The sequence below is a fragment of the Amphimedon queenslandica genome, unplaced genomic scaffold, assembly GCF_000090795.2.
Source record: "Amphimedon queenslandica unplaced genomic scaffold, v1.1 AMPQUscaffold_13202, whole genome shotgun sequence".
In the NCBI taxonomy this organism is placed as follows: Eukaryota; Metazoa; Porifera; class Demospongiae; order Haplosclerida; family Niphatidae; genus Amphimedon; species Amphimedon queenslandica.
In genome coordinates, this window is record NW_003546562.1 from 82,177 (window position 1) to 96,372 (window position 14,196).

Sequence of the window (14,196 nt, forward strand, 5' to 3'; positions counted from 1 at the left end):
GTTGTTACTGCTTGGTAGCAATCCAAACCAGCGCAGACCATTAAATGATGATACTGCTCTTCATGTTGCAGTAAGGAAAGGCAATGAAGTGATTGTAAAGTTACTACTTGCCTTTAAAGCTGATCCAAATATTGTCAACAAAAACAACGAGACTCCTTTCAACTTAGCTGAAATGCATGCAAATAGAGAAATATACAGTTTAATTGAGAAGGTAGACTCCTTGCAAACCAAAACGAGGAAATATTTTACGCTAAATTCAAGTCTTCCAGCAGAGAGGACTCGGGCTGGCACTTACCTTATGAGCCTAGATGGTGGTGGAATTCGTGGGTTCAATACTACAACATATCTCATTGCTCTGGAAGATCGCATGAAGGAACTCTCACCTAAATGTCCCCCTATTCAATATTATTTTGATTACATAGCTGGTACTAGTTCTGGTGCTATTGCTGCCCTTATCCTCCTCTATACAAACTACTCACTCAGAATTGGACGATGTCTAGTCTATCAAATTTTGATGAAAGTTTTCACTTTAAAATCTATTAAAGAGCGCAAGAATTCAATGGAAACAAATCTTCAAAGCATATTTAAGAAAAACGTCATGTCATCTTTGAGAGGCCCACCACATGCTATAGTCACTACTACAAAGGATCCTGGAAAGCTTTGCTTGATGACAAGTTATGATGAGAGTGAAGCTGGATCAAATCAGCAAATTTGGAAGGCAGCTCGCATGTCATCCGCTGCTCCCTTCATTTTTCCTTCTGTTGATGACATCTATCTTGATGGTGGCCTAGTAGCAAATAATCCAACCAATGCTGCCTTGGAAGAGATTAGCCAAATTGAACAAAATTGTGAGTTTGGTTGTATATTGTCGATTGGGACGGGATCTTTTGAAAATCCCAAACTTAAAGACAACTGGGATTATTTCTATTGGACTTTCCCTTTTGATCAACTTCGTAATCCATTGGAACTGACAAAAACCATCAAAACTTTTATAAAGAATAGTTATACCAAAGTTAGAGAGTCAAGTGAAGAATCTGCAAAATCTTTATGTGAAACCAAAGGCTGGGAGTATCACCGCTGGTCTCCACCTCTCCATAAAAATTTAGGTTCTGCTTGTACGGAACTCAATATAATTATTGACATGATGTATCACACAGAAATGTATATTCTTCAGCATCCAGAAACAATTGATGGCATTGCTAAATGCATACTTGCAAAGAAACCAGCTAATTAGTTTGTCCATTCAAACATGATTGTTAGATCTAATTATAATTGTACAATTGCACTATGCTGTTTACAAAAAGGTACATGTACATGTGTATGATTATAAATTGTTATTAGCTGATGTGGTTTTGATTATGAAGACACTTGTTTTAATTAAAAACACGAGATGCAGTACGCCCCTTCCAGGGTGCATTCACACTATTGAGGCATTGTATATATAGAGAGATGATTACACAATCACAGAATTCATAAAATACCAGCTAGGGATCTCAGGGCTAGATCATAAAACCAACGCCAACCAGGCACTAAACAAAGGGTGATTATGACAAAGCAGTGTCTCACGTATATTAAAAATGTGATTCAGATTAATCAGTATGGTCCATTAATAAATGTCACTGGCTTGTGGCTGAATTGATGCACCATACTAACTACTGAGAGACAACTACAAAACATATCTACTGCTGGTACTTTTTTGAGGGAAAATTTTTTCGATGAATTGTTGATTTGGTGGGCTTAAATTTGGCAAATTTATGGCTCCGTGAGCTTAATGGATTAAAATGGTGGGTTTAATTTGACAACATTTTCCCTCTAAATGTAAATTAATAGTCTGTGTGGTATATACTATTGGGTGATGCATGTACATAAGTACATATACATTAAGTAGTATAATAACACATTTTAAGAATTTAACAATACATTATTTACGCCAGCTATTATTATGGAGGAATAGACGGAGGAAGAATAGAACAAGGTAGAAATGTGAATCATTAAAGGCTATAAGAGAGATGACAAAACATAAAAGTAATAAGGGCTGGCCTATAGGTTTATGTACGTGTATAAATACGTGTATTGTATATACATGTATGGGCACACATGAACTGAGTGCCAGTACATAAAATAATCTTTCTCTCATCTCATATTCTCACAGCCACATAGCAATCAGATCCATTTTAAATTCCACTGACAAGTGACGAAGGAAAAGATTCTGGATTCTCTAGATAGGCGTTATTAGATGTAATGAATTAAAAATTTTTTAAATTTTAGATCTAGATCTTCATAAATACACAAAAACAAATATCACAGTTAAAATACTTGCATGATGGTTTTAAATTTACAAAATACCAGAGTTTTTGACAAGTTCATAAAAAGATTCTTTCTTGGCAATGAGCATGTTAGGAGAGTCAAATTCTGCAATACGTCCATTATCCAATACCATTACCCTGGGGGAGGTAAGAGATAAATAATAATCCAATGACTATAGCATATTTTTATACCTATCATAATCCATAATAGTGTTAATACGATGAGCTATAGTTAAAATTGTACAATTAGCAAACTCTGAGCGAATCGTCTTTTGAATCAAACCATCAGTTTCTAAATCAACAGCAGCAGTAGCTTCATCTAATACTAATATCTTTGTTTTACGAAGTAAAGCACGAGCTAGACACACTAACTGACGTTGACCAACACTGCATGAAACACAATAGTAAGCCAATGACATACAAGTATTAAAATTGATTTCTTACCTCAAATTTTCTCCTCCTTCAGCAACAGGGTAGTACAATCCTTCAGTGAGTCCACTTACAAACTCACTCAAATGAGCAGTTTCTAACACTCTCCATAACTCTTCATCAGATTTGGCATTAAAAGGATCAAGATTGAGTCTAAGAGACCCTGAGAACAACACTGGATCCTATATACACAATAATAATTACTACACTGATAATGTGCATTAATTAACCTGTGGTATTATAGTAATGTTAGACCTGAGATCCCTTAATCCATAAGTACTGATATCTGCACCATCAATCGATATAGATCCTTGAGCTGATTCAATGATACGAAACAATGCTAGTGCTAGTGTAGATTTTCCTGCTCCTGTTCGACCTACTATTCCAACCTAAACAAGAGACAGAAAAAGGAGAAATATAGAAAAGGGAAAAAATAAAGGCAGGGAGAAATATAAGAGGATGAATGGAGAGATGAATAGAGGGAGGGACAGGCCAGGGTTCCCACAAAGCATGCTAAGTTAGCTAAACAGCATGAGCTTCATGAGCTGACAAGCTGTAGTATACAGTACATGGCACTTTGAGCAACTTTAAAAAATTCATTAAAAAATCTGATTTTGATTGGAATCAGCTCAAAGTTGAAACACAATATAAGAACACATATATGCATCAAAAAATTATCAAAATGGAGAACTCTCTTTTGACTTAAGATCAAAGACTATACTTTAGTCGTTGGCCCAATTTTTGAGAAATCTTAAAAATTCATAGAAATTTAAACTAGATTGGGGATTCAGAATCAGCTCAAAGTTGATACAAAGCATAAAGACGTGTATATGTATTTAAAAAAATTATAAAAATGGAAAATTCTCTCCTTGGGATTCTGTTACAATACCCTGTGCAGGGTCTTTGGCTCAAATTTTCAGCAACTTGACAATCCACTGACAAAAAGCAGCACAAAAACTATGCCAAAATCTAGTGAGAAGGAATAAATCTACAAGTACCTTTTGGCCTCCGGGTATATCACATGTAATGTCTTTGAGTACCAAGTCTAACCCAGGCCGGTAGCGTGTGGAATAATGACTAAACTGTACTCTACCCTGAATTGGCCAGCCAGGAGGAATAGGACAACTAGGAATAACATCAGGAGCCTAACAAGAACACAGTAAATGGAATGCCTATAGTGCAATTATTAATACTTCATTAGGTGTCTCAGTGTATTCTTTTATTCTTTCAACAGCAACAATATTACTTTCCAGATCACTCATCATCCTAACTGTCCAATTAAGTGATTGGGTGACCTTTGTATATCTTCATTAAAACATTGAAAATACCCTAAGACTGAACTCACCATCAAAGAATAACTAATTGACAACCCAACCAGACCAGGATCTATTCTACCAAAAATTTCAGGATAGTTACGCTGAAGGGCTGCAGATAAAGCAGCAAAAAATATAACAAGATTCCCAACTAGTTCAAGCCGAACTGCTAACCATCTAATGGGACATAAATGATTATTCTAATGAAGACGGTATTTCATCACCTGTTTGAGCAGCTGGTGAGGTAGAATGCAGTTTGATTGTGATCTACATGAGCTTCGGATTGTAGCTGGAACTCATCAACTTTAGAATAAGCTCTAATGCTGCTGGCTCCATTAATACTCTCTTGAAAGTGTGAGTATATCGGAGAGCGTGACGAGGACTCCAAACGCTTCAGTTGTCTTGAAGTCTTCACATAAAAACGCTAAATACAAAACTTACATCATAGTTACAAAATACTTTCACTTTACCTGTACCACAAGATAAAAGAGCGACAATGGCACAATGAGCAGTATAAACCAAGGAGAGGTATAACAAATAACAATGATAGTAGCTACAACAGCAGAAAAGGTGAATAGAAATTCACTCAATGCAATTGGGATAGCTTCATCAACAACATCAATATCCTAAAATACAATACTGACTGCCTATCATTCTCTATTCATTATATACTGTACCTTGGAGAATCGGTTCAGTATCCTTCCAAGAGGTGTTGACTCAAAAAATGAAAGTGGAGAGCGGAGGATGTTGAGTAGCATTCCATTATGAAGGGTCCTGGATGCTTTTAGAGTAGCAAATACCAATGCAAATGATGCCAGAACAGTTGATATGGTTTGCAAGAAACCAAAGCCAGCATAGACACCAAGATTAAGAGAGCTGCAATTAGATGTACATGTGTCACTAATACTTTATTCAAAAACTCACAGGTCAGAATTATTAGCAGTGTCTCTTCCTTCCTGATTACTCCAATGAGCAAGCCATAGGTTCTGACCAACAGACCCACCACTTACAATTAGATACAAAAAACCAACAAGAAATGCTAAGAAATAAGAACAAGACTTAGCATAGCTGAGAAACACAGCATAGTGCACCTACAGTAAAACAACATAGTGTATTATATACAAGACAATAGGCATATCTTACAGAACCAGTTTCGACTGTTTCTTCGGTCATTATAAATGATTTTCTTTCTCCTTCTATAAAAATGTACGTGTATAATGTTAATATCATTACGACATAAAAATTTACTTGTTCTTTTAAATGTTTCTTTATTCTCATCTACTATCTTATTCTCATTCATCTCAATATCTTTAAATAAAATGTAATTTAAAATTAAATTTTAGAACTCTAACCGTTATCATTCACATCATTGGGCAAGCTATAGTTTTGTAGAAATTCAGCAAATGCTCCATTTTGCTCAATGAGTTGCCTGTATGATCCTACCTCAGTTATACGTCCATTACTCATGACTATTATCTTATCACACTGTGACAAGAATCCTATACCATGTGTTACTAATATACGCACCTAAAAATGTAGTGAAGAGAGGAATAACATTATACCAGCAATAATATTAATTAATGATCAATAACATAAGAATGTAAAACATTAAGGGGCTCCACCCCCCAGCCATGCAATCATCATAAAGATCAGGTTATTTACCCTACGGTCGGTTTGTACAGACACGCTTCATCACTAAGGCTTCATCCAATAATCATTTAATTCATAAAATCTTAATAACACTACATGTATACGTATTTTAAATACATACTTTTCCTTTTAGCATTCCATTTGGTCCTATTACTTTATCGAAAATGTGTTTACCAACATGTGAATCAACAGCAGATAAAGGATCATCTAGCAGATACACATCAGAATCCTGATAGACTGCTCTAGCTAGACTCACTCGTTGTTTCTGACCACCACTAAGATTAATACCCTTGATAAAATAAAATTTAAATTTAATTTAAACATTTACAAATGTAAAATACTTTCTCTCCAATTTCAGTCATATCCCCTCCAGCTAATAACTCAAGATCACTCTCAAGGGCACAACACTGCAGTGTCTCATTATAGAGAATGTCATCAAATTTTTTACCAAAAACTATATTATCACGAATAGTAGCATTCTGGATCCATGCCAGTTGAGGTACATATGACAATCGGCCCTGTAATTGGTTCATAAATAATTTCACATAATTATCTGTTTCACATTGTACCTTAAGAGATACTTCACCACATAGTTTCTTCATTTGACCCAATAATGCTGAAATGAGAGAAGATTTACCAGCACCAACATGACCCACTATTGCTACTAGCTCTCCTGTTTCAACTGATAAATTAATACTGGAAAGACAAATAAAAATCACTTACATTTGTTACACACTAACTTCAATAAAATAGGAGGTGTTTTGGCATCCCAAGAAAAGAATCCTTCATTTATTGATAGAGCATTTTCACCACCTACAAGTATATTAAAGCACATTTTCTTTTATAACGGTACATACAACTAGCTGGCTCCTCAGTGTAACTGACACAATTAAGATCAAGTTCTTCGTCAGTCAAAAAGGAAGAGAGACGCTTTAGAGATACATTAGCCTAAATGAAAACTTTACTTATACACACACATTATTTTTGTTGAGTTTACCTGGATTAAATAAAGTATCATCATCGGGACAATGGAAATTGGAAAACTAAGCAATTCAAACAATGATAAAGCAACAAATGCTTTCTCAGGTGTCAATCTATCCTCAATACTTGTACTGTTAAGATTTATAAGAGAGTAAGTTGCAAAAGTGGCCACAGCAACCTAGTATCAGTTTTAAAAGCATATAGACTTTTATTGTTTGTATATACCAGAAATGTAGCTGAAGTCCAAGTAAAGGACAAAGATGCATTCAGCAATGAAGCTTTTTTCAAAACTTTGATTTCTTCATCTCTGATACCCATGATCAATTTCCTGAATGGTATTTCCCAGGCATATAGTTTAATCACCTATCCACATAATCCGTAACACAATGGTAGCTAAACATGACAACATACCTTGATGCCATTTAAAATCTCATTAATCATTTTAGATCTAGAATCCTTCTTTGACATAACTATCACAGAAAAACGACGAATATACTTTGTCACCAGAGCATTGACTGGCAGTAGTATAACCATGACAGCTAAACCAGCAAATATTGATGGGCCCATTGACAAATAAAGAAAGAAAAGTGCTAAAAAAGCTTGGAAAGGACCAGACCAGATCATGTGAAGATACACCATTAAGTCTTGAAATCTTTGAGCATCAACAGACATTAAATTAACTATTTCTCCTGTTGCTCTATTTTGACGGGATTCATTGCTCAATATCAATGCCTAGCAAATAAGAATTTCAAGTTAGTCACATTTTTAGTTATACATATTTACTGCACTTTAGAGCTAGAAAAATTCATATGAGTAAAATTTTAGTATCAATTTTCAACTTTATGCTACATGGTGCCTGTGTTAGAGCATTTGATCAAAATTTTAATCTGCAGCTATGACAAGATCAATTGATCAAAGTATTACACTAGCTATACAGTGATAAGATACAAAGTGCTATGACACTATACCTTCTTATACACAGCTTGTATCAGACCAGAGCGTATCCTCATGCCAACAATATAGCAACGATTAAAGTATTGATGTAGCAACAGTGAACGTAATATAGCAAGCAAGAATATAGTAACTGCATACAGATAGCCCCTCCAAGCAGGCTCTGCCTCATCCCTAACATAGTCTATCATTAGCCTATAGGTACAAATAGTGACACTAGTAAGTATTGCAATGATGTACTTTAAGAGTTGAGGTCCTATAAAACCCAGTATATCTTGAAAAAGTTTAAAAATCCCAGCCACAAAGAAATCAAATCCATATGCTCTAGAAAGAGCTAGCACTAATGATGGTTGTCTACCCTTTGTCTCTGATCCTTCAATATCATTGTTAACAAAGTTTAAACTAGAAAAGATTAAATTTATTTATTAGTTGACTACCGTATAGCAGAAAATTTTGGAGGGGATTAAATTTGGCGAATTTGGCGTTTCGATAGCCATTTACAAAATAAAATCCGCCATTTTGAGCCATTATACGAATGCTCAATGGCACGTGGCCACAAATTCCCCAAATTAAAATTCGCCAACCACCAAAATTTAGCAATTTGCCAAATTTTAGTCCCTCCAAAATTTCCCGCTATATGGTATTAAATAAGGACCTCACCCAGCATTAGACACAAGTCTGTTCCACTCTCTCTGAAACTTTGGAGCAACATAAGTAGACCTGTCTTTCATATTAAGATCATATAAGTCATCATAAGTCAGAGTGCTGTGAAAACCTTTCCACATTAAGCTGATAACAATGAAAGTGATAAAAATTATTTGATTTAAAATACCTGTTCATCCACCACCATGTAATGAGTGATAAAAATGAAGAAGATTCTTCTGGTGAGGGTTTCTGCTATAATACAAATAAGAAAATACACATGTACATGTAAATTAAAATTAAATTACATTAATAAAGTGTGTATAATATGAGTTGGCTTTCTTCTCTGGCACAAAGGAAAGAACCATTTGAACAATTGACAAGAAGTACACAATAACAAATGATGAAAACATCATTCTGTCAGGTACTCCATTCTGTATAAGTATTAAATTAAATCATAAGCTACAACATAGTCTTTTAATTATTTACTTTGTCTTCTGCAATCAGTATTAAAGTTCTTAGCTTAATAGAACCATAAATAAGGAAAGCCATCCAAAAAATAATAAAAATTCCCGAAGATTGTATCCCTCTTTTACGATGATATGCCATTAAGAGCATTACCCATACCTACATGTACATTACATTAAATAAAATCTAGAATTATCCTTACATTAACTTGCCATTGTTAATCCAGTAAACACAAGATAGATGAAATTATAGCGAGGGATAGTTTCACTTCTATTCTTAATCACAGAATATGTAAGAGTACAGACTACTGTGATAAAAATAGCAATGCATAATGCCTACATTACAAATAATGAGGATAATTACACTAATGAAGCATGTAACATGTTTGACAAACTTTTTTTGTAATAATGAGCCATGATAAGGGAATTGATGGTAAGTCACTATTTGTGAAGATAAAACTGATGATTGCAACAATCCAAAAGGTTACACAGATAAAAGTGATGAGGAAACCATCAGTAAAGCAAAGGGTCAGATCAACACTATCATGACTGCTGTCATTATAGTCAATGTCTTTCTAAAAGAAATGTTTGTTGATGATAGTGACAATTGTGTGTATATACATGTACATGTACAACTGTGCACACATTTACATGAATAAATTATACTTAGATATGTATGCATGCATCATCAAGTTATCCATTCAAGGCAGTCTAAAACAGAATATGCCAAATAATAAGGCAGCATGCAAGACACCTAAAAGAAAAACAGTATTCATGTATCCCAACACATGCACAATCATCCAGGAATGGGGTCAATTGTAATTTGAGAATGTAAATTCTAATCAGTTTTTCATGAACAAAATTGACAAAGAATTCTCAGACTTATAAATTGCTTAAAGCTCCAATCAGAAGTCTCCAATTTTCTAAATGGCACAAAACACAATTAAATTGGGGGTGCTCATTTTTTGAAACGTAGTGGCTATTTTTACGGTCCCGTAATCTCATTGTATACAGCTATTTTTACGGCAGGGAATATAGAAATGAAGTGACGTATAAAGATGACAATCAGCATCAATAAGGCAGCAGGATCGTGGTGGCACAGTGGGGAAGGCGCTGGGTTGGATACGGACGGGCACTGGTTCGAATTCAGCTCAGACCATTTCTTCTTTTTTATTTTTTATAATTTTGACTTTAACAAATTGATTTTTTTTTTTATCTTTCTACTTCGCTATGTTCCCTAATTATGTTAGGAGCCCTAGTTATGTTAGGAGTCCCCTACTTAGCTATTTTTTTAGGGTTTAGGGGTTAGGGTGGTGGTTTTTTTTTTTAGAGCGTCCCCAGTCATTTTATGAGCCCCCTAGTTATGTTAGGAGTCCCCAATGTTGGTTTAGGGTTTAGTTTTTTTATTTTAGAGTGTTTCCCAGGTTTTAAAATGAGTAAATCCATAGATAAATCATCCTGCCGTAAAAATAGCCACCCACGGTCGGATTACGGGCCCGTAAAAATAGCCACTGCCTTTTTGAAAACATTATGGTGATCAGAAATCGGCTAATTTTGGCCCATAGCTCAAAAATTTAATTTGGAATTGGCTCAAACTTCCCAAGTAAATTAGTGGTTCATCCCTGCATGCAAGAAGAGTATTAAAAAATGGATAGCACTGCACAAGGACAATTTCGACAATGCATCATAATGTATGCAAAGGTTGGCTTGACACAGACATACATGTAGATCACAGTACACATGCAACTGCCCCAACCCTTCACTAACACACAATACTGCACATACCCATAAAACAGAGTCAGGAAAACAAATTTTAGTTAGCATGAGCACAGCAAATGAAAATCTTAGTCTGAAAATCAATTCTCAAAAAGAAACTCTAAAGGGTTAAAATTAAAAACCAAGCCTCCCAAAAATGGAGGACAATATTAAAGTCTCAGAGAGTAAGAAGTATATATGTATAAGTCTCATTTGTACATTTTTAGATTCGTACATTCCCCTATCCTTTACTGAGGATCTCGCTGAGTACTGAGCAAGAAACATAAGAAGACCTCTTCTAGCACTATTAGAGACTCCTATCAATCAGTCCAAGTAAGTAAAATCTTTTAAATAGCTCCCATTCTCCAGTATGTACAGTTTGTATTGACAGTGCCATTAAAAACAAGCATATAAGTGTAAAAATATTCCTATGAAATTTTTTACCACCTTGCATGTACAGCTGGATTCTCATTAAGACTTATTAAGACTAGTCTCGTGGGCCGACTCCCTGGTTGGGGGATGAGAGGAGTCTGGCATGCATCTCAACTTCCGCTTGTTCTCAAGGCCAGTATAGGCCGGGACAATTACGTAATGAAAATGGCGCACCATGCACCTCAATGAAAAAGCTCTTATACATGATGCTGCCTTATCCTGTTGCTATCCATTATTAAAAGATCAACAGAAGTAGGTTGTTCTTTCCTTTTGTAAATGGAAGGACATTTTTGCCTGCCTTCCTACAGGGTTTGAGAAGAGTGCCTGTTTGTCATTTTTCCCAAATTGATTCACTGAGGAAGGGAACTCCTGGTCACAGCATTGTAATAGTAATTTTTCCATTAAACAGTTTAATGAAAGATCAAGTGAGAAGTTGTCAGGAACGAGGTGTAGCAGCAGCAGCAGCAGTCACATGTGATGACAAGTCCAGTGAGAAGGAGGCAATGAAGGGAGTCTACATCAGTCCAGAAATGATATTGGGTACGAAGAAATGGCGTTCTGTTCTGGACACCAATCTGTATCAGTCAAGGCTAGTTGGATTAGTAATTGACGAAGCGCACTGTGTAAAAACTTGGTGAGTGCTGCTTACTTTTTGATACTAAATCATAGGGGTTATCTTTTTATTTACAGGGGTGATTTCCATCAAGTGTTTAAGAGTTGGGCCATTTAAGGGTATTGATCCCCACAGGTATCAACATGATGGTACTAACACCGACTGCCACAACAAGATCTATACTAGAAATATGTCTTCGACTAGGCATGGAAGATCCTCATGTTGTTTAATTATTGCCTGACAAACCAAACATATTCCTGTCATGCAATGAGTTTGACTCCATCGAAGGAAGCATCATTTGGATTGTTAGCCAAGTGATTGATAAATGAGAGGACGAAGATGGGAAGAGTTATCATATTTTGTAAAAAAAATAGTTCTGTGTAGTCAGATCTATTTGTATTTATTATGTTATGTGAAGGTTTTATGGAACCAAGAGGTGTTTTAGTTGCTAGTGTTGAGTCTTGTCTTGTGGACATGTTTACATCTGGGATGCATCTGGAAGTGAAGGAAATGATTTTGGAGTCCTTTTAGTAACAGAGATATCTGCAGTGAACTTTGGTGCTTGTGGATTAAGATCAGATGAAGCAAGCAGTGCAAAGTACTAGATTTGTTGATACCACTTCTGTCTCATCACCACCATCACGCCTGATTGGGGAAAGGGCTGCACTTGTTGACAGTGAGGACAGTGATGTAACTGTTCCTCCACATGGTCTAGTAATTGTTGCTCCTCGATGCAATCTTCCATTCTCTCGTCATCCTCCTAATCGTCTTGGTTATTATGTCACTACTTCAGACTGGGACAGTCTTCATCTGGAGGGGGAGCTGTGTAATGAGTATTAATCACTGGTACTGTAATACTATTGGATTGTAAACATTACTGTATTGTTGTTATTATCATTATGCTTTATGGTTTCATGTATGTATGTTGTTTTGCACATGCTCAGTTGTGTAGTGAGCATGTGATTCTGGTTTTCTATGATTGTCACTCTCTCTTTTATCAACTTTGTTTTTGAAAAACATTACTACAGTGGCACCTGCGAGTAGCTACATTACATTAGCCATGCCTGTACGTGTATGTGTGTGACTACAAGTGTTTACAATAAAAATGACTGTGGCATGTTCTATTTTTGCTTTGGCTGCTTAAGGGCCAGTGCACTCTTTTGGACTGGAATTTGATATAATAATTAAGATTGTGATAAAAACAATAAAAAATAAGGTCACATTAAGAGTGACTAGTACCAGTTTACTATGTTTTGTATGCGGTAATAGTTGAGATAAGTATTAATACAAGTTTCTTTGTGTCGATAGTCTAAATTAAGCTCTCTTATTTTAGTATCAACTGGTAATGACTGGAGAATGAGTAGTATTGACTCAGTAGGTAATGAAGTACACCTTAGATCCAGTGCATCTAGTGATGAGTTATTGAGGAGGAGATGAGAAAGAGCCTGTCCACTAGTAGAAGTAATAAGTGGATTATTATTGAGATCTAGTACGGTAAGTGTAGAATTATGCTCAAGTGCTTTACAGATTTTAATAACTCCTCTATCACTAATGGAGTGGTATCTTATAACTAGGTCACGTAATGTATTATTATTAGCTAATAGCATACACAGGTACTGGATACAGTCATTTGTTAATGGAGTGTACTGTATCACAAGATTCCTTAGGGTAAGTTTCAGTTTAGTTGATGATAGGAGAGTTAATGTGCTATTAGTTGATGAGGAATGGAGATCAATCACCTGCCCATTACTATTGATATCACTAATAGCTTCTGTACACTGAACTGGAGATGGAAATGATAGAGACATCCAGTCATCGTAGCTCTCGACCCTCCCAATGACTCCTAATATCAATGAAGGAATAATACTGATACTATATACGTCAACATTAAATAATACTACATGCATATCTTGTGTGCATACAAATCACCAGAGTAGCAGAATACAATAAAAATGCATACATTTAGATGATTTTGAGCTTAAGTTTTATGCATGCCAGTGTTAAAGGTAAAGAGTATTGTCAAAAACTGCAAAATTAAAGCAGTAGATTAATTCAGGAATATTCTGTCGTGGGGCTATACTGTTCTACCATATAAAGGAATGAGAAATTTGTGTGCAGCATGTTGCCCAGGGTCAGAATAGCCCCAACTAGTTCTACTTTTTCTATTAAAACTTTTTAACTGTAATAGGTACAGAACTGGTCACTTTATCTATAACTTTTATTCAAATGCCTGTATTAGTGACGAATATTGAGGTAAAATAGACTTAGTAGATTGAGTGGATAAAAGTAACAAAAGTGAGTAATGACTTTGTGAATAATTAATTTGATTATCTGTGGGAAGAATAGCCCCAAGTCACTCTATTTGAAAAAATCAGCGACTGAAAAAAGCACACCATTGAGACAAATACACATCATTATACCTTATAGCAAAAGCTGTTGTGCCTCGAAATTTTTAAAACTTACAGCATGGCTAAAAATAAAATACCACAATAATTAATAAATTTTGGGTGGTGAGTTTGCAAAAAAATTTTGGGCTACCAAGCTACATGCACATGCGCATGACCAAAGTACCAATGGTGTATCTCATTCACCCATAAATTAGATATACTGCTAACATTACATACCTTGCTCATGCTGTTTCTTGTCTTGTCTCAGTG

The 14,196-nt window shown here is 35.4% G+C and overlaps 3 protein-coding genes and 1 long non-coding RNA gene across 7 annotated transcripts; 2 read left to right on the top strand and 2 right to left on the bottom strand.

The window, feature by feature from the left end:
• Positions 1–172: 172 nt before the first annotated feature.
• On the top strand, positions 173–1,234 carry LOC105313854 (85/88 kDa calcium-independent phospholipase A2-like). Its single transcript, XM_020000291.1, has one exon. The coding sequence runs from the start codon at positions 173–175 to the stop codon at positions 1,232–1,234; it is 1,062 nt and encodes a 353-aa protein (XP_019855850.1).
• Positions 1,235–2,261: 1,027 nt separating this feature from the next.
• LOC100631452 (canalicular multispecific organic anion transporter 2-like) lies at positions 2,262–10,581 on the bottom strand. 4 transcript variants are annotated; one of them, XM_020000299.1, is made up of 31 exons: positions 10,525–10,581; positions 9,135–9,314; positions 8,953–9,075; positions 8,762–8,899; positions 8,581–8,706; positions 8,463–8,524; positions 8,291–8,419; positions 7,871–8,032; positions 7,648–7,825; positions 7,091–7,411; positions 6,905–7,042; positions 6,696–6,857; positions 6,556–6,646; positions 6,439–6,511; positions 6,268–6,394; positions 6,040–6,216; positions 5,820–5,987; positions 5,401–5,575; positions 5,297–5,356; positions 5,192–5,244; positions 4,973–5,139; positions 4,726–4,924; positions 4,519–4,674; positions 4,273–4,472; positions 4,081–4,225; positions 3,929–4,030; positions 3,734–3,880; positions 2,966–3,124; positions 2,751–2,917; positions 2,499–2,693; positions 2,262–2,444 (listed from the first exon to the last, which is right to left on the bottom strand). In XM_020000299.1, the coding sequence occupies exons 1-31, from the start codon at positions 10,561–10,563 to the stop codon at positions 2,336–2,338; spliced, it is 4,428 nt and encodes a 1,475-aa protein (XP_019855858.1). In that variant the 5' UTR covers positions 10,564–10,581; the 3' UTR covers positions 2,262–2,335. The 4 variants fall into 4 exon arrangements, with proteins under 4 accessions (XP_019855858.1, XP_019855857.1, XP_019855859.1 ...); XM_020000298.1 differs by having other exon boundaries at positions 8,463–8,527; XM_020000300.1 differs by lacking the exon at positions 10,525–10,581 and having other exon boundaries at positions 8,463–8,527; positions 8,953–9,047; positions 9,135–9,248.
• Positions 10,582–10,636: 55 nt separating this feature from the next.
• On the top strand, positions 10,637–12,569 carry LOC109584526 (uncharacterized). The gene is made up of 4 exons (XR_002186054.1): positions 10,637–10,679; positions 10,722–11,178; positions 11,235–11,560; positions 11,617–12,569. It is a non-coding gene; the product is annotated as an uncharacterized LOC109584526 (long non-coding RNA).
• Positions 12,570–12,742: 173 nt separating this feature from the next.
• Positions 12,743–14,190, bottom strand: LOC109584536 (NACHT, LRR and PYD domains-containing protein 4-like). Its single transcript, XM_020000302.1, has 2 exons — positions 14,164–14,190; positions 12,743–13,382 (listed from the first exon to the last, which is right to left on the bottom strand). The coding sequence occupies exon 2, from the start codon at positions 13,345–13,347 to the stop codon at positions 12,772–12,774; it is 576 nt and encodes a 191-aa protein (XP_019855861.1). The 5' UTR covers positions 13,348–13,382; positions 14,164–14,190; the 3' UTR covers positions 12,743–12,771.
• Between the last annotated feature and the right edge of the window lie 6 nt (positions 14,191–14,196).